Source organism: Pipra filicauda, unplaced genomic scaffold (assembly GCF_003945595.2).
Source record: "Pipra filicauda isolate LSUMZ 115617 unplaced genomic scaffold, ASM394559v2 scaffold2_size9829703_pilon, whole genome shotgun sequence".
Taxonomy (NCBI): Eukaryota; Metazoa; Chordata; class Aves; order Passeriformes; family Pipridae; genus Pipra; species Pipra filicauda.
This window is the reverse complement of record NW_024104421.1, coordinates 3,755,160-3,780,606: the sequence shown is the minus strand read 5'-3', so window position 1 is coordinate 3,780,606 and position 25,447 is coordinate 3,755,160. Positions and strand designations below refer to the sequence as shown.

The 25,447-nt window shown below is 42.9% G+C and overlaps 1 protein-coding gene across 9 annotated transcripts in view; it reads left to right on the top strand.

Moving 5' to 3' along the window:
• Positions 1-22,589, top strand: part of WNK1 (WNK lysine deficient protein kinase 1) — a 100,281-nt gene extending 77,692 nt beyond the window's left edge. For 3 of the 9 annotated variants that reach the window (XM_027726494.2, XM_039383280.1, XM_039383281.1), the window contains 14 exons: positions 73-124; positions 293-433; positions 797-2,223; positions 4,943-5,026; positions 8,163-8,249; positions 8,951-9,020; positions 10,477-10,550; positions 11,078-11,733; positions 12,619-12,821; positions 13,945-14,139; positions 15,390-15,482; positions 17,849-17,890; positions 20,953-21,140; positions 21,439-22,589. In XM_027726494.2, coding sequence (XP_027582295.1) covers positions 73-124; positions 293-433; positions 797-2,223; positions 4,943-5,026; positions 8,163-8,249; positions 8,951-9,020; positions 10,477-10,550; positions 11,078-11,733; positions 12,619-12,821; positions 13,945-14,139; positions 15,390-15,482; positions 17,849-17,890; positions 20,953-21,140; positions 21,439-21,753 — 3,627 coding nt within the window. In that variant the 3' untranslated portion in view covers positions 21,754-22,589. The remainder of the gene's footprint in view (positions 1-72; positions 125-292; positions 434-796; positions 2,224-4,942; positions 5,027-8,162; positions 8,250-8,950; positions 9,021-10,476; positions 10,551-11,077; positions 11,734-12,618; positions 12,822-13,944; positions 14,140-15,389; positions 15,483-17,848; positions 17,891-20,952; positions 21,141-21,438) is intronic. The other 6 variants (XM_039383275.1, XM_039383274.1, XM_039383278.1 and 3 more) reach the window with 6 other exon arrangements.
• Positions 22,590-25,447: the final 2,858 nt, after the last annotated feature.

Genomic DNA, 25,447 nt, shown 5'->3' with positions numbered 1-25,447 from the left:
GCTAGCATTTTAAGAACTATCTTGTGGGTTTCTGTTTCAGAATAGAAGTTTAAACTTTATCTTACTTTACAGAAATTAGAGTTCAAACAGCCAGATCCTACATCTTCCATGCCACAAAGAATAGGTAAGTCTTTTGTGATTATTTTGTTTTTTCCCAACAGTTACCTTTTTCTGTTTCAGCGGATGGGTGCAGCCAAGTTTTTTATTTTGTATGATGGAGTGCACATTCCGTATTGCAGGTTATGTATTTAGTTACTGCCAGTGTCTAAACTTCTGACTTCTTTCTGTTTAGGGGTCCCTTCTAGCTCCTTTACCCAGGTTGTCCATTCTGCGGGAAGACGGTTTATTGTCAGCCCTGTCCCTGAGAGTCGGTTAAAAGAACAGGGCTTTTTCACCTCTGCTGTTTCTGGAGGAAGCGAAACTTCAGATATGGGTAAGTTGTCTAAACTCTTAAAAGCTGATGGCTAAGACATGCTCATCAAAACTGAAGTTAGCTAGCTAAACTGTTCCTAAAGACCTCTTGAAGTACTTGGGGAAGTAAGGAACTGTCTGTGCTGGTGAGAAGTGATCATAGTTTAGGTCATATTGTGCTGGATTCTTAGCAAAAAAATTCTGATGCGTTTTCTGCAAGACTGAAACCTTAAATTCTGTATTTTAAGGTAAGCTTGGATTTGTGTGTTTTATTTTGGTTTTTTGTTTAGTGATGCTAAGAGGTAAATGTGGTCTTAGTTTAGTCATAGACAATAATACTGTAATGAGCTTTTCCAAGTGGACTGATAATGTTATGTTTTTCCAGTTGCTGCATCTCCAGTACATGGGCCTGGAATGAATCTCTCCCACTCAGCATCATCACTGAGCTTGCAGCAAGCTTTCTCTGAGATGGGGCATGCTCAGATGACAGAGGGACCTAGTACAGCTCCTCCAGTGTTCAACCAAACAGTACCACCGTTTCCACCTGCACTTTCTAGCATGGCGGGCAGTGGTGCAACTCCTGCATCTGTCGCTGCTTCTTCAATATCTGTTTCCTCCAGCACTGGTGTTTCTCTTCCAGAATCTGTTACTTTGCCTTCGGAAAATGCAGCTGTTGGAGCTGCACCAAGCACAAGTGTGCCAAGCTCTGTTTCTCCACCTCCAGCCTCACAATCTGGACAGCAATCGACTGGTGTCACTTCCAGTGTGAGCGCCCCTGCTTCTTTCTCCTTATCTACCACATCCCAGCCCGCTCAACCAGTAACTGGAGATATTGCCCCCAGTATCAGCACACCGTCGTCCTTGGCACTGCCATCTACCCAGGTTCCTGGTGTCACTGGTCTTGGTGTCGTTGCACCGACTGTGACATCTCAGTCTACTCCTCAGATTGTAAGTAGTATGGCAGCACCACAGACATCCATTGCCCTGTCTCTGGCTCAGAACGTGGCTTTGCAGCTTCCTCACCTTAGTAGCAGTGGCTCTGTGTGCAGTCTGGCAGAAACAACAGTTGTAAGCGCTCCGCAGTCACTACCTGAGAGTGGGCAGTCTCTGGCTACATCGCATCCCTGCAGTGCAGCTGGCTTGTCTCTTCCGATCTCTGCACCTTTGTCATCCTCAGTAGCATCAAGCATATGTGGTTCAGTCGCTCAGCCAGTGATCCATCCCTTACTCGTCCCATCAGGAATTACATCAACACCTGTCCTGCCCCAGATTTCAGGTGCAACACCCATGTTGCCCCAGGTTCCCTTGCCTGGTGTCTTGCCGCAACCAGTCACTAACTTGCCTGCCGTTCAGCAGACTTTGATACACAGCCAGCCTCAACCAGCTCCGTTACCCAACCAGCCTCACGTTCACTGTCTGGAGGCTGATGCTGATGCTCAGTCTAAAGCTCCTGGTATTGATGACATAAAGACCCTGGAAGAAAAGCTACGGTCTCTCTTCAGTGAGCATGGTAATGTGGGAACAGTGCATCCTTCAGTATCTCTGGAGACATCGCTGGTGATGGAAACGACAGTTGTTCCTGGGATACCAACCACTGCTGTTGCACCAACTAAACCCCTGACATCCATTAGCACTTGTATACCTCCAAGCAGTTTGCCTCTTGGACCAACTGGCTTGCCAGTGCTGACTCCAGCTGCCACTCCCGGGCAAGGGATCACCCCAGTGAGCTACATTTCGGCGCCAAGCAGCATTGCGACAGCAGCAGTGAAACCAGGGACCTCTCCTTCCAAGCCCCCCCTTAGCAGGGTACCGGTAAGAAATGCAATGTTTGTGTGAATGTTCAGCTGTTGTAGGAAACCGCCTTCTTGAGCAGAATCCTTGTTATAAAGCAAAATGCTTATTCAGGCAGAGGTGGCTTCATTTAATGTAGTATTGAAAGTTTTATCCTCTGGTGGTTTTCATGTATCCCAAGAGGTGTTTTGTTTTGTCCCTATCAGGGAAAAAAGAAGTCCAGTTCTGTAGTGTGCTTCTGAGAGAGGTCTCTGGTGTCACTGTTAGTTTTTCCTAGTCCTAAACCACAAAGAGTAAAGCAACTGTGATTTGTTTTATGTGTTTATTTTTTTCTTGATGTTTCTTTTTCAAATAGAATTTTGTAGGATTGCTTTAAATAGCTTTTTATCTTGTACACGATGACTAGAATGAGATGAAATGGTTGTATAATTCACAAAGTGGTCAGGATAGCTTAGCTTTGCTTCCTGTCATTAGCTTGCTCCTTGCAGGCAAGGGTAAACCTGACTGAATTTTTTTTTAAGTCCTGTGCTGCTTATGTGGTGCTTGGATACTGTTTTCCTTTCAAATTTTAGATTTGTGAAAGCAGAATTTTGAGAAGTTTAAAAGATATCTGAAACAAAACTCTTTGTTTGTTTGAATTGTGTTCTACAAGCAAACATTTTCATAAAGAGATAGTAGTGACTTAGAATAACAACTTGGGAGGTGTTGTGGAGGTTGTTACCTGCTTGCTAGCCATATGTATCAATATGTGAAATTAAACTACTTATTTTCTCTTAAATGGCTCTCCATATTGGGAGACAGCCCATTTCAGTATTTTAAACTCTTGGTAACCCTTTCCTTAAATGGAGAAGTAACTCTTAAATGAAAATAGATTGAAGAAACTTTCAGGTGTTTAACAAACCCAAAACTTTAATACTCACTTCTTTCTGTTTCTGTAACATTGTTTTCCACTCACCAACACTTAGTGTTGGTCATCTTTAGCTGGCCTTGCTGTTAACCAGTTTCAGGCCATTCAAACTGAGCTAATGCTCCCAATAACTCCATTCATTAGCAGTCTTTCCCATGTACTCTTTGTATTCAAAGAAAGTAGAATATTTCTGCTGTCAAGGAGTTGGGAATATGTGCCAAGGAAGTTGGTAGGGAAATCTGGACATGAAGGCATTCATTAATACTTAAATGAAATTGAGAATTAGAAAAGAAAGATTAGAAAATAATAGAAAGTGATATCCATTCAGGAGCAGTTAAAAACTTGCTAATTGCAAATCTGTAATTGCAAAGGCTTGGGTTTAAATGTAATAAATGTTAGGGAGTTTTGGATTGTCCCTTTTAGAAAACCTACCTCCTCTTTGAAGTTTTTACTTATAACTCAGTTTGGTTTTTTTCAAAGCTTACTTTTAGTTTCACTTTCCGTGTTGTTACTTAATTTTAAGGAGCTTATTGCTTTAGTTTTCAGGGGTTTGCTAAGCTCTCTGTATTTTATTCTGTTTGTGGCCAAGCTGTTAACCTGGACAGTTTAAATGTGTTTTGACTTGTCTTACAAATGCATTTGAAGTATGTTTTGCCTCTTATTTACAAACTAAATGATGAAGTTACCACAGTTTAAAAATTCGTCATGCTTCAGAACAGGTAATATCCTTGTGTGTTTCTCAGTGTGCAAAAATGTTGAGCTAAGGCAACTTGGCCTAGTTCCTGCTGAAACATTTTTGAGAGGATAGATAAGTATGGGATGTACCTTCACCAGGCAGTTACTACTGCAGTGTGAGCCATTGTTAAGTTGTGGTAACACACTGCAAGCTGGAACTGGTTCTGCTGCTTGAGGCCTGGGGTGGACTTTGGGCCAGTTACCCGTATCCATCAGTCACTGTCACACAAGGGCAGACAACTGCCCAGTGCTGGAACTCACCAGGCAAACCTCACATCATGGTCAGGCCTCGAGATGACAGCTGGGAATAAGAACTGCAAATTGTGTAATGGGTCACTTAATTCCTAGAACTTCCCACTTCCCTAACAATGGAAATGACTAACTGGAATGTACTGTCTGACCTGGTGGGGAGGCTTTGATGCCTTCTTCTAACCTTTCCAGTCTCTCTAACCTCCTTTACGTAACCTGGATGACTTCTCCCTACCCAGATGCATGGCCTGGTCATCTTCTGTGGGTCATCAACACACTTCAGTTCAAAAAGTAGTGATGGATCAAAAGATGGTGTGAGAGCTCTATAAATCTGTTTCTCAACAAGTGGAGACATCCTCAGGCACTGACAGTTTCTGTTCCCAAGTCACATTGCTTGGAATAATGTGCCAGAAGCACGTAGCTTGCAGTTTCTAATGGAAAGTTAACACAGATCTGTTGTAAGGAGACTGAGTGCCTTCTTGCACCATTTATAAATTAAGCTTCTTGGAAATTTAATTGCTTTTTGGAAGAATTATTTTAGCATTTCTTGCAGACTTGAAAGTAATATCCCCAAGATACTTAGTTCCTGGACACAGCAGCTTGTTTAAACTGGAAATTGTGGCTGCTCAAAGGTAATCTGGATTATAAAATAAAACCAAAGCAAACAACTTCCCCCAACTTTGTTTCAAAAATACCTAAAAACTCTATATGCTAACTCTGCCAGGAGGAAGTCTCTACAGAAAAACTGTTAAGGCTTCTGTTGTATGACATGACTGACTGTAGCTTGGTATCTGATCCCTCTGTTGTTCCCTGTCTGATGGACGCGCGTTTCCTCTTCGTTATCCGTAGGTGCTACCAGTAGGTTCTGAACTTCCAGCTGGCACTCCATCCAGTGAGCCGCTGCCACCTTTTCCAGGACCTTCACTAACTCAGGTGCTACACAACTTGGCAGATTGTATCTGCTGCTTTTCCTGTCGAAGAGCATGTTGCAATTAAACTCTCCATTGCATGTTATTAATGTCCTTGTTTTTCTTTTCTTTTGACTGAGTAACCCCTTTTGTGTAACTGTAGTAGCAGCCAGAGTCACTTCAGCACTGGGTATGAGCAGCCTGGTCTAGTGGGAGGTGTCCCTGCCCATGGCAGGGGGTTGGAACTAGATGATCTTGGAGGTCCCTTCCAACCCAAACCACTCTGTGGTTCTGTGTAACTTGCCCTTCAGGGTGCTGTACCCAGTGTCTGAAGTACAGGAACAGTTGATCAGTCTCAGCATTTTTTTAGTGTGTAAACCTGAACTTCAAAGGTGTTTAAGAAAAATAAAATAACACAGGTGAGTGTGTGCATAAAACTTGAACCTGTTTTCTTCTTGAAAAAAGTATAGTAGCAAAATAATATGGGAAACTATGTATTGCAATTAAATGTTTATGAAAGTGAAAAATTGCTAGCTTTGTAAATTCCTTGTGGGCTCCTGGGGCTTCATTTTTTTTTTTTTTTTGGTGGTTGTTACTCCACTCTGATTTCACTGGGCTTTCAGATTTGAAAAGGTTTTTGAAGCTCCTGATCATATACATAATTTGAGTGTAACAGGGACTTCCCTTGCACAAATTTTGTCCTTGTATACAATAGTTAGCTTGGATATTTTGGATGTAGATGGTAGTGCCAAGCAATAGGACAAGAGGCAGTGGCAGATGCAGAGGAAGTTCCACCTGAACATGAGGAAGAACTACTTTACTGTGCAGGTGACCAAGCACTGTAACAGATTGTCCAGAGAGTTTGTGGAGTGTCCTTCACTGGATATTCCAGGACCATCTGGACACAATCCTGTGCCGTGTGCTCTGGGACAGCCCTGCTGCAGGGAGGTGGGACCAGATGACCCACTGTGGTCCCTTCCAACCTGACCCATTGTGTGACACTGTGTGGTTTGCACAGCTGAGGCAGATGATGTCTGAAGTTGGAAGGGAAAAAGCTCGTTCAACTGAGTTCTTTCACAAAAGTAACTCACTTTTACAGCTTGATCTTAAAGCCATAGGCCCTATTCCTGCCCTGTGAGTAATCAAGAAATGGCTATCTTCTTTCTCAAACTGAGCAAGGAGCTGCATTAATGCAGCTGAATGGCTTATGAGTTGTTAGCAAGCAACACTGGTTCCCCACCCCCCCTCCACCGGCCCTCAACTTGTAGAGGCAGAAGCTGGTTTATGTCTTTCAGTCGGTTCTCTCTGAAGCATGGTTTTGCTAAAGGAGAAACTACAACAGTTTGGTGATAATTCTTACCTGAGTTCTTGCTGTGAGTAGATATCAAATGGATCAGGAGGCAGGTGGTTTAAATCAGTCATACTAAGTTCGAAGTCCTTTTTATTTTCATTGCTTTAAATTCAGTATGTTAGCAACATTTTCCCCCAAACTCAAAAGCACTTGCAGCCGCTTCTATGACTCAAGCCACTGTGCCACTGCAAAAGGCTTCTTCCTGTAAGTCAGGTATTTCTGGCAGGATCTGTGGCATGGAAGAGGCACAAATATAGATCCTTTGCTTCTTGTCCTTTGCAAACAACTTACCTAATTTCACTTCTCATTTGAACTCATAAGGCTTGTCTAGGAGCGAGACAAAATTGGAGGAGACCAACTGGATCAAATCTAATTGACTGTTAAGAGCATTTGCTGCTGTCATGTAATACTATCTGGAAAATTACTGGCTTGTCTTAAAGTTGATAGGTTTGCCTTCCGTGCTGCTTCTGTCAGTAGGTCATTACTCAACTTATTTTCCTTTCCTTAGTACCAGACTCGTAATTTGCAGACAAAGTACACGTCATCTTAAGACCAGTTTTGAACAGTTTGTTCCATAGTCTTAAATACCTGTTCTATTTATTCCTTAATTGCTTTTTAAAGCGTATTTAGATTAATTTTTCAAGCTTCATTTTGGTACCCTTGTTCCATAAGGAAATCTTCATTTCCCGGTCATTCTGATAGCTCTTTGTTTACTTGAAGCAAATATCTTCTTGTGAGCATAAGTGATGAGAATAATATAGTATTTCAGGTGAAATGTCCTCTTTATTTTACAGTACTGAATTAAAATAGGTCACTTGTCACTAAGCATTTGGATTTCTGAATGGAGTCATAGAAGTCTGCATCTTTTGCCTTTTTTTTTTTTTTAATGGAATTGATTCTGGTTTATTGTTCTCAGGATTTTTGGTTGCGCTTTGAAACCCACAAGTCAGGAAGAATGTCATCCTGGCAACCTGTTGAAAGCATTTTTATGCTATTGTGTATCTCTAACTTTCAGTTTCTTAAAAGTGGAAAATAACGTTTTTATGTTGCCGTGACCTCAGCTTCAGTTCTAAAAACAGATACAGACCTTTTTTTTCATATAAAAGACTTGGAAAGATTATTAATACTAAAGTTTGGATGGAAATTTCTACTCCACAGTGTCAGAATTGCAACTTAGTGATATCTGCCAACACTTTCTTCTTTCATATGTATGCTGTGGGTATGGCCCGAATTTAATAATTTTGAGTGAATCTGAACTTTTTTTAAACTTTAAGACATTTTTAGGTAATTCTTCTCCTCTCCCCCTCAATTCAATTGGCCAAGTTTGAAAAACATCTTGGATGCCAACTGAAACAGCTGGAATCTAAGTAATAAGCATATTTGAGAGAGATTCTGCCCCTCTCCTGTCCTCCTCTTTAAGCCAACCCATCCAGATAGCCTCTCTGAGGGGACTTGTGGTTTCATTGTTGGTTTTTTTTATTTGTTTTGTTTGTTTCGGTTTGGTTTGGGGGTTTTTGTTTGTTGGTTGGTTTTGGGTGTTTGTGTGGGTTTTTTTTGTTTTGTTTTGTTTTTATTGGAAGTTAATTTTTCTGTTCTGTGTTTGGGTTTTTTTTCAAACAAATATGTTGCTTAAGTTGCTTCCAGTCTCACTGTGTTATACATGTTAAATATAAAGATGTAGGAAAGGAAATGTGATAGAAATATGGAAGCCGTACTGACTGCTTTAAATTTAAGTATTAAATATGGCTGTTTCTCAAAGGTGATGTATTTTTCCTGAGCTGGGACAGCTTTTTACTCTTTTCTTTCTCAGTCCCAGCAGCCACTGGAAGATCTGGATGCTCAGCTGAGAAGAACCCTTAGTCCAGAGACCGTTCCAGTGACATCTGCTCCTGCCTGTGTATGTTTGCAATGTTGGCACTTTAGTAGTCTTCAAAAACCTCAGTGTTTTCCTCAAGGTCGTGCTCTTAGGTCACTGCCTTTAATATCACCACACCAGTAGTTAGACTTTTAAAAATAAAAATGAGAAGTCATCTTCCCGTCTGTGGGACTGAGTCAACCAAAGGAGGAAAAATCTGTATGTTGCAATAGATTATGTAATTTCCTGAGGCTGTTTTTTTGGTATTAGTTCTTATTCCAGCTTTTCTGGTGATGTCATGTGTGTCACCAAGCTGGAAGGGGAAGCAACTGTGGAGTAAGGAGAAAGAGCACAAAACCAGCAGTATGTGATATGTCAGTCTTAATTTGGGAGGGGTGTTTTAAGTGTGGATCTGAAACTTTCAAAGGCTGTGATAATGGACTTTGATACTAGATGAAGACAATGATGGACATTGTAATCTCCAAGTGGCTATTTATGCATTCCTTCTACACAGCCAAAGGGAATGTTCTGCTACAGCCTCAGGGTTGTAAGGCCTCTAAAATCTCTTGCTGATGTTGCTTGCTTTGGAGGTTAAAAACTCTTGCATTTGTCTTTCCATGGGTCATACTTTATCTCTGCTGGAAAGGAAAGATTATGTAATATGCAGTGTGTTGGATTTGTTGGAATTCAATCAAACCATTGATTATTTTAATTTTATTTTGTTTGCCCCCTTGAACATGTAGTCTGTGCCCTCAGCAGCATCTACGACGGTTACCGGGCTGGTGTCCACAGCAACACAGTCTCTGAAGGATGGTAAGACAGCCATGATTATTTTAGATGGTTTCTCAGCATGGAGATATAATCCAGAATTGAACAGACTAGCAACTTGGAAGGTTGTAGCCTTTTTTAGTAAGTCATGCAATGGCAGTTCTTTAAGGGGATTGCATTAGTTTTTAGTAGCCAGACTTAAATTTTCCCCTGTAGACCGGGAGAGGGGGATGATACATTTGGATTGTAGTAACTCATTTAGGATTTAAAGCTGTCCAAAATGCTAAATTAAGATTCACCAAGAATCTCCACTATGCTGCTAAGGTACAGCTTGAGGACTTGAAGGAGCTTTCTGTCGTGTGTGATGTTCCTGACGACAACAGTAAGACGTCTCATGTAGTGTCATCACGCTGTGTTCTACACGTAGGGTACCTCTCCCTAACCTGAGAGTGTTTCCTTTCTGTTCAAATAGAGAAATGAAGGTTAAGCTACTAAAAATTAAGGAAGATAGGAAAACCAGACTTCCTTCTGGATGCTTTAGAACAAGTGAAGGTTGTCTGGATGATCAATGACTTTCAAATCGAAATGAATTCAGTTGTCAGGGTGGAATCCAAACATTTGCAAAATAGTCTGAGACTTTCCTGTCAGTATTCACCTAATTGTTTTAGTTTTTGAAGTCTTCCATTTTTAAAAGAAGCTGTTAATATGGTGCTGAAATTATTTCTCAAACTATCTAATAAACACTATTTAACATGCATGTGCCTCTGAAGTTTAGTGACAAACCTTCAAAAACTCTGTAGTAAAATAAAATATGCCATTTTGGTACGTTGCTGGTGTAGTATACTGTAGAACCCATTAGTCTGCAATAAAATGAGTTGGATTTTGTCTATCAAAGTTTAGAAGGTACAAGTAAACAATCTGGAAAGTTGGTTAATAAACAGAGCAAGCTGTCCAATAGAACTGATTTAAAAATAGAATGTTATTTCTCAGCTTTGTAACTTTACGCTGCCAGTGCACAGAGCAACAAAACTAGGAGCTGACACCTAAGAATCCAGCTCTAAAAGCTTCAGATAGACTGCTTTAAGTAAATGTGGTTTATAGCATTTCTTCAACTTACTACTTTTCTATTAATGAATTGTCCCCAGTATTTGTGAAATTTAGGTAGTCAGTGTGGGTACTGAATTAAAAGAAGCTTTTTCTTGCTTGAATTTTGGTTCTGTTTTTAATTATTTGTCTCTTTCACATTCCTTTTTTGAAATTAGTGTGCTTTTTTACTGTTACCTAAAAGTGCGCTTTCGTCAAATACACTGAGCACGGAAGCTTCGTAGAAAAATACTTCAACTTAACATTAATAATTAACTTTTTAATATTCATATGATACTATGAATCCAAAGGCCTGTTAGGAGTTCATGGGTAGTTGAATTAAAAAGAAATAGTTGGAGTTCAAATAATTTGTTGCTTGTTTTCCTGTTAATCCCATTCTCCTTTTCCTTATCTTCAGCACCAGGTGACGGAGAGAGCAGTGCTGTGGCTACCACAGCAGGAGCCAGTGTCCTGAAGATGGGGCGGTTTCAGGTAGGAGATGTTCAGCTCACTTGGTTGTTGATCCAGATCTTTGAGCAGTTCCTGTGCCATGCCAGCTCAGTGTTCCTTGTGCTGGACTTCACTGTCGGGAGAGAATGCCCACATAGAGCTTGTGAACGCTGCATTTCATGCAGATGCTGTTTTCATTTGGGGCAGAGATTGCACTAGTCTGTGCAGGTCTGGAATTGTAAATACAGTGTTTTATCATGTCAGGCTTTGGTCTTTAATATCAGCTGCTCTTTCACTAACAGTGCTGGGGTGTTCACTGTACTGTGTCCTGCTGGTGAAGGAAGCCCTATCTAAATCTGCTGTGTGTCTTGGAGTTAATCCTCCAGAATGCTCGGAAATACTATTTTGTGTGGCAGTGTGTTGCCTGCAGGGAAGCAGTAGCTTGCTTTGTGGCATACCAAGGAAATGAGTTATTTTCCCCTCTCAGATGTATCTTACTATTAAAGTAAATAAAAGCATGATATTAGGGAAAAAACAAGAAAGTCTGCATGTTTGTATTTCTATTCTAGGTATCCGTGGCAGTGGATGATGCGCTAAAAGAGGGTGACAAACCTGAAACTAAGCCAGTGCAATTTGAAACCACCTCCAGTGATTCTTGTCTTTCTGGCAGTAGCCCAGAGAGTACACTGGTAAAACAGGCTGGCAGTCGGAAAAGCGGGGCTGTTGCTGGTGCTTCCTTGGATGTGGTGGATGGCATTCCTCAGACAGATCCCGAGCTGCAATTACCGGTAGATGTTGGTCAGGCTACTAAGGTCGGGCGCTTTCAGGTGACAACAACAACGGATCAAGTTGGCCGCTTCTCAGTGTCAAAGACTCAGGATGAGGTCAGCTGTGCAGAGAAAGAGCCAATGACTCTTCCTCTCTCTGTGGGCTTGGAACAAGTTGCTTCTTCAGCTGCAGCTCCTAAGAAAGAGTTGGAGTCGAGGCAGTCCCCACACATGAATGGTCCGTCCTCTGATCCGGAGGCCGCCTTCTTAAGTGGGATGGCTAAGGATTTGGATGATGGCTCAGGGAGCCCAGACTCTCTCCAGCACCTGGGGTCAAAGATCAGCCTCCCTGTCCAGAGCCTTAGCAACTCATTCAACTCTTCCTACATGAGCAGTGACAACGAGTCAGATATTGAAGATGAAGACTTGAAATTGGAACTCCGTCGGTTACGGGAGAAGTAAGGCTTTTTTCTTTGTGTATAAAATAGGAATTTCCCCTGTACTTTCCTATTCACAAAGAACAAAAATAGACTTCTTTAAAAGGCTCAACCTTTGCCAAGTGTCAGGAGTCATTGTCAGTGTTTATGTGGCAAGTAGGATTCTGTAGTGGGAAAGCAGTACACAGTTACAACAAAAAAGGGATATACGTATTTGCTGTGCCTAATTTTCTAACCTGTAACCTTGTTGTATGTAGATTGAGAGCTGCCCTGTGGATAAGACTGCAGATGTAAGGAGGATTTGGCGTATCACTGACGTTTAGTAGTTAGTGGGAATAATGGAGTCTTGTTTGAAAATAACACACAAGTCTCTGCATTTCTAGTATGCATTTCTGGCATTTCTAATGGTTCTTCTTTTCCTAAAGGAACCTTGTGGGCTTAGAAAAAAAATTTAAAAGTCAAGCAATGTGACCTACTAATTTATTTATACTGAAAGTTGAACTTTTTTTTTTTAGGGCAGCTGGCAGTTTTAAATCCTATGTATGCAACTGCTCTGAAACAAAATGTAAGGCAATACCAGTGTAGAAATCTCCAAGGCCACATGTCTCAGAAAATGAGTAATCTAGCTATTCCTGTAGCATTTTAATGCTTTTTTTGTACTTCGGTTTATCCTGGTTTTATGATTACAATGTTGGGAACTTTGTGTTTGAATTCTGGCCAGGGCTAGAGCACACTGGAAAATGGCAAGTGTTCTGCCATGTGTGTTTAGTGACTATTTGTGGAAAAGATTTATTTCCTCCTTTCTTAAATGTTTACGAGAGCTTGACCAAAGAAGCACGCCAGGCTTGACTGGAGGGGAGGAATTGTGTGCATTTTTGTAAGTCACTCTCTTTTGTAACGTGTTAGGCACCTTAAAGAGATCCAGGAGCTACAGAGTCGCCAGAAGCAGGAGATTGAGTCACTGTATATGAAATTGGGAAAGGCCCCACCTGCAGTAATTATTCCCCCAGCTGCACCCCTTTCAGGAAGAAGGAGACGACCTACTAAAGGAAAAAGCAGCAAGTCCAGTCGTAGCAGCTCCCAGGGACATAAAAGCCCTCAGCTATCAGGTAAGACTTTCTTCAATTTTTTTATTACATAAAAGAGAGAAGGTACCATCTCTCATTCTTAGATCTTTGTGTGTGTGTCTTTTCATTTGAGGGGGTCTGTGTGCACTGGTTCCTCCCTGAATTTCTTTATTGTTTTTGAAGTTACTTGTGCTATTTGGTAGTCTTGCTTGTGACTTTTTCAGTCCACTGAAAGATACTGTTACATGGTTCTGTAAGAGCAGTTTTAAAGTTGTGGTTTGTATTTTTTACAGACTAGTCATTGGGCTCTGACTAAGAAGAAAAGTGTAAATTTACAGTATGAGAGGAAAACTTTGTTTTTTCAAGATAAGCTGTTCTTGTTCTCTCCTGAAACTGATTTTACAGAATGGGGCTGGTCTCTTCATCCATCTGCAGAGATTTTTTTTCTACTTTAGTATCACTTAAGCGTGGTATTACTTGTGTCCTTTCGGTGTAGAAACTTAGTCACAGTTGAGGGATGTTAAAGTAGTGATATTTTTTTTTAATGGAGTTGCAGCCTCATTGTGATTACAAATTGAGAATTGGCAAGGCTTCCTTTTTGACTAAAACCATTTTTATAATAAACAAAACTCAGAAAATAGTTCTGTTTACTGATTGAATGATGTTGATGTCAGATGCTTGCTGGGTAATTGGAGATGTTTCTCAAATCCTGTAGGATGAGCAAACAGTATTGGAGGGCCAGCACTGTGAGCAGAAATATTTATTACTGCTTCTTGCATATTCACTTCAGTAATTCCACGTCATGCTGCAGTTTCTGTGTCCAGTCACCCTGGCTGCTCACTTCTGTGGTGTCGTATGATATGGGAACTCTACGTGAGCACGTGACAGTGAACTAGCACAGAGCTGTCTTTACAACTGAAGAATTTTTCTGGTCTTACTGCTTTCTTAGAAACTGGAGTAGTTCTCTCCCCCTGCCTCTCCCTGTCTTGCCTGAATTGTCATGCTTGACCGAAGATGATACACATTTTTTCCATTAGTAATTGTTCCAGTCAAACTTTCCTCTGTTTGTTTTTTTTTTTTCCCTGTCCCTTGGGAACAATGACAGAACCTTTGAAAATGATGTGGAGGGACCAAAACTTTTTGCCTTCCTTTTTTTCCCCTCTAGGCAATCTGTCAGCTCAAAGTGCACCATCAGTCTTGCCCCCTCAGCAGACCCTTCATCCTCCCAGCAGTGTGCCAGAGATTGGGCAGAACCATTTGTTGCAGCCCCTCAAACCTTCACCTTCTAGTGAAAATCTCTACTCTGCCTTCACCAGTGATGGTGCCCTGTCGGTACCGAGCCTTTCGGCACCGGGCCAAGGTAAGACTCTAAATGAAATTAGTGTAATTAGCAACGGAAATGAGTGATCCACTTCATAACACTTGATTTTTAGTATATGGTGTAAAGCAGTTTTGGAGTCCCCAGCCTATGTGTGAAGGGTGATAAGGCTGGTTTTTGCACCTAGATTTTTAGCTGCTCACACCGGTGAAGTGTGAGGTGGTTGAAGTGATGAATGGCCCCATCTGCTGTAACGAGAGCCCCAGGGACAAAAGAGTGCAGTGGGGTGGTGGCAAGTGATGCTCTGCTGACCTGTGGGAGAGGTATAGGCTGAGGGGAAGGGGAGACAGGTTGGAAATGAGAAGTTAGACTAAGGAAGGGGCAGAGCAGGTTTGATGTTAACAGATAACTAAAATAGTAGGAAATTTCTGAAGAAAATTTCTGAAGACTCAGAGTCCTTCTAGACTTCCAAACTGCTTTGCCTGTTTCTGTCAATGGAATTTTTAACAGTAAAAGGTAAAAAAAAGAAAGGCTCATGTTCTTCAATTGTTAGATAAAAAATTATCCTGGAAGGAAGAGTCAGTGTAGGAGGATGAAATGGTGGGAATAGTAAATTGTTCATTTACTCAGGTTATTCGGATCGTGGATTGCTTGTTATTAGTACGTTATCAAATAATTTCTCAGGCACAGCTCTGACTTATTTGGTAGGAAGGGCTTTTTCTACTTGCCAGTTGTTAAGGGGATGACTCCTTTATTTCTCTGAACTTAGCTGTTCCAGGTTTTTTCCCCCTTGCACATCTTTTTGAAAAGCTTTGCTATAGACTGATTGATTACATCAATTCTAATGTGTGTTTTTGCTGAAACTGGAGAAGTACAGGCAGAAAATGGAAACAGACTTTATGGAAGAATTTTCTGTAAAGGTTTTTTTAAAGAACTGTTTCAAGTATTTTGGAGCTACTTGAATCATCTCCCTGTATCTAGAGTTGTGCGGTACCATTTTGGAATTGGACACTTCTGCCAGGATTTGGCTTTCCTATAGATTGCAACCTTATTGTTGGGTTATGTACTGGAGAACAACACTGCAAGCTTGGCTTAATGTCTGGAGGTGTTGGAAGGAGTCCCTTCACTCCGTATATTGTCTGTGTACTCTTTGGTCCACGCTTTGAGACTTATTCTTGTGTGTCATGTTAATGCATTTCACCCTTCCAACTTCAAGTTGCTAACATCTTGTAGTGGTGTTCTGTCTCTTCTCCTCTCCTTTCTCTGTTCTTCCCGTTCTTGTTTTCTCACAGGCTGTGCGAAGTTTAACTGTGCATCTGAGAGAGTGACGTTCAAGCCTGGTGGCAGGAGGACCCGATTTCTGAGTACGCCCTGCTTGGCTCTTTGTGTGTAACACCTTTACTCCTTCCTTGTCTGTTTTTTGTTTTGTCTTCTTGGTTTCTGTTTCTGCTGCTTGGATCTGTTTCATGCAGCCCATTCTCATCCACCACCTTGTATTCCCTCCCATGCCATGGCTCAGCTGAGCTGCTCTTAGCACGCCTTTAGAAGTTTGGGTTCTCATGTCAGGTATTCTCTGTTGTTAAATTCATGATCACAAGCACTCATTTTCTCTAAACCTTTAGTGGAAACTTTCAGGACAGGTCAGTGAAGTGACACAAGCTGGGGAGAGTTAGCAAGGTACAGGTGCATGGGCATTTTATTTTGGCCTGCCTCAGTAATTTTTCTTTAGCATGTTAGGTGGCAGGAGACTTGTAGGGGAGGTAATCTTTGTACTGAAAGAGTGAGGAAGATTTGTTTTTCAAATTATGCCTTTGCTGGACACTGCAGTAACTGGTGGGGAGAATATGTTGCCCTCCTCCAGCAGTGTGCCCACAGTGCAAGTTGGACAAGCTTCCGCGTGTCCTCGGCACCAGTGCTCATGACAGTGCAGAGCATTGATGCCACCTGTAGGCAGTTAGCAGTGACTTCTTATGATAATCAGCAGATAGATAACTAAAGCTGGAAGCAGTGAGGGTTTTAAAAATAATTAGAGGATATTTCCAGGCAAACTCAAAAGATCCTTACCTACTAACGGGCCCAGGTTTAGAAATTTTTACTGGGAATTGGACATATATTAAATGTGCAACAAATAGCAGTGAAAATGGTAAATAGACATTTATTTAAGTAGATATCTTCAGACATTCTGTCTCATGAGTTACCTTGCGGCTCTTTTCAGAATCCTTTCATTTGTGCTTACGTTAGGCCAGACTTACAAGAGAGCCTCAAACTTCTGATGTGGCTGAAATAACAATACGCTTGAGCTGCTATGTGATGCTTTTTATTGGGAGTGCTGCAACATTTCCTATGCTGCTTCTGCAGTCTAGACCCTTTAAATGCCCGATATTTGTTTCCCACCCTCTGGAATGACCTGATATGAGAAAGCTTTAAGTGCTGTGAAGAGACCTTCAGTCGCTGCTCTGCATGGCAGTACCACACATCTGCATCATCTGTCTCGCTACGGTCGGCGGTGGCACAGCTGAGCCAGAGCTGTGTGTGGGAACTGGGCCTGGCCTTCTGCAGAGACAGCTGCAATGCAACCAGCTCCATCCTCCTGAGAAAGGGAGGGAGTCAGAGGGAGGGGAGACTTCTTACTAAGCTGTTGAGTTTTGCGATGATAATTCTATCCCGCTTCATTGGATTTGGGATATAAGCACTAATGGTAGTTAATTTTTCAAATTGAGCATCTTTAAATGATTTTGCTTGGTATATTAATGTGCAGATGTGCACTGACATCTGCAATGTCAAAATTTATGGTTCTTTTCTTGGAAGAAGTTAAATTCTTACCAAAGCTAACTTTTAAAAATTATCTGTAGTCCGGCCTGTCCTCTTTTTGGGTAGGGAATATGAGGAACAGCCAGTCTGTTTCTAGAATTGGCAATGAATTAAATATATCAGAGTATAATTTACTTACAAGGCCTTGACTGCAAATTGACTGTCATTTAGCTAGAAGAGTACTTTTGCATGTGTGTCTCCTACTTTTGGGACTGGTGCTGAGGGAAACAGATTCCTGTTGAAAAGAGTGTTGTAGCTGTCCTGTAAAAGCAGGTAATACTTGGCATGGCACAGCTTGGCCTGGCACTTGGCTTACTGCAGGTTGCTTGTTTCCTGGAGTGTTGTCCTTGAAATGCTGTTGCAGACTGCTGTGGAGAGTGACAACTGGAGAAGATGCTGGGTTAGAATCAGCGGTCTTGAGGAAACAGTGCAGTGATTGATGCTTTTAACTGTGCAGCTGGAGAAACAGAGTGGTACAGCTTGGTGGGGAATGTCTGAACTGTTTTCACAGATCTGAGAAAATAGGGTGACAAACTAAGAGCGCTTGACCTATCAAATAAATCTTTCTTATGTTGCTGGTCAAACTTTGATAGTTGTAAAATGCTTTGTACATCCTGACAAAAATGGAAGATGTACTTGCTTTTCCTTTTCTGATAAGAACCAGTTGTGACCTTATTGTCTCCTGACATTCTTCACTATAGTTTGGGAATTATGAAGAATAAATATAGGAGGCTGGGCCTCTTTTCTTTCTGAAAGTACAACTGATTAAACCATCAGACCAGTCTTTGGGTTTCTGCTAGAATGTCCTAGTAGTGACTGCAAGAGCCCTGCTGTGCTGTGTTCTCTGTTTCTCACCAAGCTTTTTGTAATGCTTCCTGATACTAAACGTTTCTCACTGTTTCTCTTATCTTTAACAAATTACTCTCTCTTTGTGCTTCAGGGAAGATGGTGAAAAAAGTCTGTCCTTGCAACCAGCTCTGTAGTAATTATCTTATTTCTGTTATCTCCGATTGCTGACTGTAAAGCTATTCATCAGCTTTTCCTGGTCACTGAAGCCTTATGTCCCTGACTCTGTCTCCAGCACAGCATCTGTCTGTCTGTGTTATGCCCTCTAATGTGTGCTCTGTCATTAGTATATTGAGTAGTCAGGCTGCTGCTCTTGCAGCCCAGTGGAGGCAGGCAGAACCTCACCTTCACTGTGGAGCTCTGCCCATCGCTAACAAGAGCAGCTTTAGTGTCAGGGTCAGTTGCTCACTGTATTGTGCTAGAGTTGTACCACAGAGCAGCTGCTTTGTTTGGGATTTAATGGGGCTTGTCACCTCAGTGATGGATCCAATTGCAGACACTTCTTCAACATTTCAAAAGCATAAGAGAGTAGAGATCTCTAGTGTGTCTCCCAAAGCAAGAGATGTTTAGAAAAGCCTGTGTGTGCTCATGTCATTTAAGACTGTTTTAAAGGTGTCTTTTGACTGGTTTTTTATGGGGGGGGAATAAAGGGCTGAATGAAGGCATGTAGGTAGTGGGCTGGGGAGAGAGGAGCCTGTTTCACTTGAGATCCTTCATGTCAGAGCAGAACTGGGGACGGCTGCTGTGACCGAGCAGGAATGTGGGGGGTTGTTTCCATTGAATGCTACAAGTTGAAGCACTTCCTTTTCAGACTCTTCTGGATGGCAGTTTCTGCAGGCAGTGACTGTGGAAGAGCTAAAATGGGAAATTCCTGAGAAGTACTTTTTTGAATTGACATTACATGAGAGCTTTAGTTGTGTTGCTCAGCTATGATGCTCTAACCTGTTATGTCTGTGACCTGAGATGGGAGCTCCTTAACAAAATCACTTTTGCAGACAGAGCTCTCTCAGCCTCCCACCTTTCTCACACTGAACCAATCCATTTCTTTTGAAAACACTTAAACTTTATGAACTGATCTTTCATATCTTCAGCTGAACACACTGTAGCATGTGCTTTGATTAGTTCTCTCCCTTGCGTGGCCTGAGGAACCTCTCCAGTGTAGGTCCAGAATCCAGTGTACTTAGTGATTGAAGTGGAAATGTGAAATATCAAAAGCAGATGCTGGCCATCGGGAAGAGGATGAGAGCAAGTGTGTCAATCCCTGCATGAACTCTCATGGTGGAATGTGATGATTACTGGTTTTGGCAGCGTTCCCCCTCCCCCAAGTACTTTCTCGCTTTTGCCTCATTTGTCTTTAATTTCACCTTTCACATCGTTGCTCTTATTAAATAATTGCATTCAGAGCCCTTTCCACATGATGCATGCTTCAGGTTCTTGTTACTTCACTGCAGACTTTCCTTGTACCGTACAGTGTGTTCCTGCTGCTCTTCATCCGTGCTGCAGCCACACTCCCTGCTCAGGGAACCTTATTCTTCCCTTTTCGTATGTACTGTTGCATGCCTGCCCCTAACAACTGCTGCCCCACCTGTGGGCACCCAGACTGGGAGCCACTTCCATGCTTGAGCTGGGACTGGTGGGACGGATACGTATCCTTCCCTCCTCAGCACTACTAGAGGCAGTAACACTTTGTTTATTTGTCCTGCATAGTAAGTACCTCACCTTCCTAATTCACTCCTCGATACGAAACATTCCTGCAGAGGTTTGGAACCAGTTCTTTCTTTGATACAGTGGTTGCAAGGAATGTGGCTGATAGCCAGGGACAGTGGAACAGACGAAGGGAGCTGTCAGGCAAGAGACAGCCATGCCACCATTTGGCCTTTGCAGTAGAGATGTGATGTTCATTGCTGGCATTTCTGGTGCTCTACTTTTAAATCGGTTTTCCTCTCAGAAATGCCTGCCATAAATGCAGGTTTTCATGGATTTCCCAGCTGCAGTCTCCAGAGGGAGCAAGTAGAAATGTTTGAGGATCTTTAGGCACGAAGTAGGTGAGGATGTGTGCTTGCAAGCAGTGCTGGCTTTAGCACTGCTGATGTTGATTTTGTTGTTGGGTGTGCTCTAGTGGTTAACCAGCACTTCCATGTCTGTAAATGAGGATGCTTTGCAATATTGCTGGGAATTTAGGATTCTGCGCAAAATGCAATTTCTTTGATTCCTGTTATGAGGTCTGCCTTTGAAAAACCGAAATTTGAGTGCAGTTTGTTGTTTATAAGTATGAGGAGCATAGTGAGGCTGTCCAAAACAAAGCTTCTAGATTGCTTTTTCCCCCCACAGGATAATGTTCAACAAGCTTTCCAGCAGAACCGAAACCTGGTATTTATTTGAAGGGGTTTTGTGTTCTTGCAGTGAATAGAAAAACTTGTCAAAGCTTATCTGAGGAACTAGTCTCACTCCTGCCTTCTTTAAGCTGTGTTAGTTGTTTGCATCTGAAATGCTTATTCTTCTGACATAGGAAATCTGAACATAATGGCAAAAAAATGCTTTCAGAGGCAAAAAGCAAAATTTAATGCGGTGCAGACTTCCCCTGCTGATCCTGGCTGTTTGGTGGATTAAGACAGCCCCATCTGGTTATCCTCAAGAACATAAGTATGGCAGCTATTGGAAACAACAGTTGCTGTTTCTTACTGTCTCTTTTTTGTGTGTATGTAAACTGGGTGAATTTTTCTCTTCATTTTACAAAGTGGAGATAATTTGCTACAGAGCAGCTGGCAATGCTGATTTTACTGCTCCTTATTCAGCATCCAGCATTGTCCCCCAAGGTGGAATTGACCTGTGCCAATAGTGGTTGCTACTAATTAAAAGGTTTAGGATGAGAGAGCGATGTGCCTCGTGTACTGTGATTCAGTGCTGAAATCTAATGTCCTTTTTCCTCTACAAAGACCTGTAGGCTGCTACCATTCCCCTCTTATAAGATGACCACTTGCAGCACTTCTAGCAAAATAAACATATCTCAATCTGAGAAAATGCCTGTAGGAGTCCTTGTAGTTCCCACTTCAGTGTGTCCTGGAATCAAAACTTAGAATTAATCTGCATGGCATTTTAACTGGCTCTCTATTGGTGTACCATTACCACAGTTATTTCATGCACGAGAGGAAGATGATCTTTAACCTTAGTTTTGATTCCCGGTTTTTGTATTTGTAGGGACCAGCAGCACTAACACAGTTGGGGCTGCAGTGAACAGCCAAGCCCCCCAGACCCAGCCCACTGCTATCGCCTCGAGCCGGAAAGGGACTTTCACAGATGACCTGCACAAGCTGGTCGATAACTGGGCCCGGGATGCCATGAACCTGTCTGGCAAGAAAGTTGGCAAAGGGCATAGTAGTTATGAGGTAAGATGTGATCCGTGAGCGTTTATGGTGGGAAGCTGTGGGGTTGTTGCTGTGGCGTCAAACACGGCTGGAGCACAGCTGCTGTGCAGCTGGGACAAGTGCTCTGGGAAACTGTGAGCTGGCTCCTTCTGTGCAGGATGTATCTCCTGCTCTGGAAGGGATGGGGGTAACTGAAGAGGAGGGGGCCACGGCTTATCCTTGTAAACACTCACTGGGAATGGCCTGTGGACCGAGGGGTGGACTGGTGATTTTTAAGCACAGTTACATAACTTTTCTTGGCGGTTGGGTTTTCTTTCAGGCCCCTGGAATGGCAAGAAAATTCTCGGCACCAGGTCAGCTCTGTATCTCTATGACATCCTCCCTGGGTGCTACGCCCATCCCTGCAGCATCAGCTACCTCTTTAGGTCCTTTCACAAAGCCTATATGCCCTCCGCAGCCGTACGGTTATCCAGCAGCGTCTTTCCCCGCTCCGTGGAGTGGGGCGGGCGGTCCAGCACAGCCACCGCTCGGCCAGTTCCAGCCCGTAGGTGCCGCCTCTTTGCAAAGCTTCAACATCAGCAGTTTGCAGAAGTCGGTCAGCAACCCTCCCGGCTCCAACCTGCGGACCACTTAGCCCTGCTCGGAGACCACGCTGGCGAGACCTCGGGACAGGATGTGGGGAGGGAAATGGGGCCCTGTATCAACTACTAGTGCTGCAATGAACTGGTAGCTTGCCAGACTGGGAATGAATTTATCTTTTCCAACCATTGCTGTCAACTCTCTGTAAAGGGGGTTTCCCCACACACTTGGAAGGGGGAGGAGGATGATCAGCATCCTTGTGATGGGACAGTGCTTTTCACCGAGGGGGTCCCGCTCTTGTGTGGAACAAGAGCTGTGAAGAGGAGTCATGGGGTCAGTTAATACAGTCTTGCTGTAAATTTTTTCTCTGGTTTGAAGCTGAATCCACATGTGTTGAGGTGGGAGAGCTGAACCCTAGCATGAGGCTTTAGCATGCTTCTCACCTCTCCCTGAAGAACCAAGATCAGGAAAAAAGCTGTCCAAATTCCCCTCCTCTCCCTCTCCCTGGTCAATCATATCTGGCTCTGAAAAGATGGGGCACACAAATGGACTTGCAGTGCAGCCCGTGCTTGATAGGTCATTACTGCTTTAAGTAAGATATTAACAGCTTTGACTGCAGCATTAGAGCAATTTAAATTGTTAAAAAAAAATTTAAAAGTTCCCTGCGGACATGTACTTACCATCAGTTTTGATGTGGAAACACTGTGATATATAAATGTTGTTGGACAACAGTAGTTTAAAAATGAGTGGAATATAGAGGGTTAAAAAGTTAAAAAGAAAAAATGGGAAAAAAAGCTAGCTATATCCTTATACTTATTGGAGACACTTTAACTTTTTCCTTTGTATTTTCATTGTATTAGATAAATAAATGTGAATGTAAAATTGTATAAATTAATGTACTTGAATACTTGTCTGTTCTCCCAGTATGCTTGCTGGATATTTTAGTGCCTTGGACTTCTATTGCTTCTGCAGTTTAGCGTCGTCTTCCCAGCAGACCCCAGGTGGGCAGAGGGCATGTTCAGTGAGGGGTGGCTTTGTTTGTACCCAGCGCCCGGGACGCTCCAGGTCCCGGTGCCGCTCGGAGTAGGTGTGTGGAGGGGGAAGTCATTGAGGCCGCGGGTTGGAACAACGTTCTGTGTGTCGGGGAAGCTTGTCCAGGCGGGCAGTCTGAAGTTGCTGGTGTGACAGGGGCCAGGTGGGGGAGAGACGGAGGGTTGCGGGTGAAGCTAAAACAAGACTAACCAATATTGTCTGTGGAGGCAGGAGGTCTGGATCAGAAGCGGAGAGAGGATGGGGAGAACGTGTATCTTTGGGAAAGGCCCAACTTAAGATGCAGTTTGACTCCACCTGTGAAGTGGTAAAGATGTTTGGTCAGGATGTGGATTGAGGGAGAGGTGCCATTGCTCGTTGGGCTTGTCTGCTGGGATTGCTTTTCTTACCTTTTTTTTTTCTTTCTTTTTTTTTTTTTTTTTTTTTTTTTTTTTTTTTTTTTTTTTTTGTAAAATTCATTTAAGCCAGGAACAGACTGTCCTGGTGCAACGTCCATTGCCGGCAATGGATGTACTTGAAACAGCCGGCATCAAGAAGTTTCCTCTGTCTGTCTTGGAGGATTTACAATTTTGTTCACTTAACAAATTTCAAGCTGGTACCAGGACTGTCACTATCTGTCACCTCTTAGTACCTATACTGTATCTTCTGCTTTGGTCATTCTCCCTTTATATATTTAAGAAATACTGGTTTCCTCTTCAAAGTCAAAATAATACCAGCCAGTATTTATGTAGTGCTGCAAAAAGCTGTGAAGGATGAGAGTTCTGCTTCCCAGTGCTTTGGGAGCAGCTCACCAGTATCCTGGAAGCTGGTGCACCACCAGGGATGTTACTTGCCCACATTGTTTTCTAGGAGCGCTGTTCCTCCTCCCCCGGAGCCTTATTAGGGAGTTTTTGTGTCTGTGGATGTTCTCACTTTTACAAAGAAGTGTGTGAGATCCGTTCCATTCCTGTTGCTTGTTTTACAGCAGTTTTGGCAGCAGGGCCAGGCTGGAGAGGAGCCGCTCTGGGCCCTGAGGCCGGTTGGTTCTGTGTAGCAGGTGCAGGCTGGAGCTGCAGGGAGAGAGAGAGGAGGCTCAAGGGGTGTGTTGGAAGGGGGGAGGGCAGGGCCCCGGTGGCTGAGGCAGAACAGGAACGCCTGCTCCTCCATCTGCGGGGATAGATGCAGAGGAGTCTCTTGGGCATGGCCAGTGGAAACGGGAGCGGTGACAAACCTGAGGCAGTAATGAGACAAGGGGAATATTCATGGCATTGGAACTGGTCAGCTGAATGCAGCACGTGGTTATTTAAATTTGATCTAATAAGTTTTGAGGGCGTTTTTTCACTTAATGTTATGCAAGAACTGGTTTTATTTACCATTGATTTTCTTTTTTTTTTTTCCCCCTCCCTCCCTCTCCTCCTGTGGATGAATAACTGAAGTCTAGAGGAATAAACTAATGCTACTGAACTGTTAAATTATTTTGTTTAATATTACACTTTGAGTATCTTTTTCCACATAAAATCTGTTTCTGAATTACAAGCGTTTTCTTTACATTATTTAACAATGTACACTGTAAAAAATAAAAATAAAAAAAAATAAAATGAATTGAAACTTGGGGCTTCCCTGGCCGTAGTTAGTCGTATGTTTTGCACTAAACGCAGGCACTGCGCTTCTCGTACGACTGCGCCCTGTGCTCCGGTCTGTCACCTTTGCAGACTGTTGAATGAAGCCACTCAAATAAACCAAACCTGCTTTTGTTGAGCTGTGGGATTTCTTGTTGAAAAGCAGGTTCCAGCCCTTCCATCCTCTTCCTGCAGTGATGGAACTGTTACCCAATTTGTCAGTTTATCACAGGAAACTACAAGAAACCCAATTTAGTGAGACCCTTCACTTCTCAAAAGCAGTGACCAGTCACGAGCCTTTGGCCTTTAATAGGACACTCCAAAGCAAGGTACTACAAGGAATAATTTGTAGAATGAATCTTTAGGAGAGGAGTGGCTTGAGGGAGTGGGAGGGAGAAGATGTGCAGGATAATGGATCAGCTGTGGGACTGCCTTTATGGCTGGGAATGTCACAGACTTGCCAAACACACTCAGCTCTGACAGACAAGAACTTGGTGGCTCCCCTGTCAGAAGCACAGGTGGAGGGAGCGTCACTGGTGAGGTCCTGTGCTTGGTTTTGGCAGTGAAGCAAGAGTGGGGAGCGCTGCAAGGGAGGGGGGAGCGCCCTTCCTGGGGACTCTCCCTCTGTTGGCTCCCCTGCCCTCTGCTCTGGGGTGGACAGGAGCAGGGATGTGCACCTGTGGGGCTGGGGAGAAGGAACTCGCTGAGCTCTATAACAGGAATTCAATCCTTAGATTTGTGGAAATGCTTCACAGGGTCATTCTCAACTATAGACTTGCAGGAATTTGGTATTTCTAAACACTAATTGCTGCTGCATTTCTTTCCATTTTAAGAGCAGCTTCTGTTATGACTCATGCTGCGCAAGGCCTCAAAGGGAAAAAAAGCTCCAAGTATAAGTTTTCCTGCCCTTTTCAAAGGGACCAATCCTGAGAGGCTCCTTGTGATGATCTCTCTTAGAGGAGGCACAGCTACACTGGCACTGTTTCCAGAGTCAAGAAAGCTGAGGCAGTTACGTTTATATGAGACTTTTGAATGTTTTTCATTGTAAAAGTGTGGAGCGGCTTTGAATTCAGTAATTCTGAGTGTCTGCACGTTGCCTTC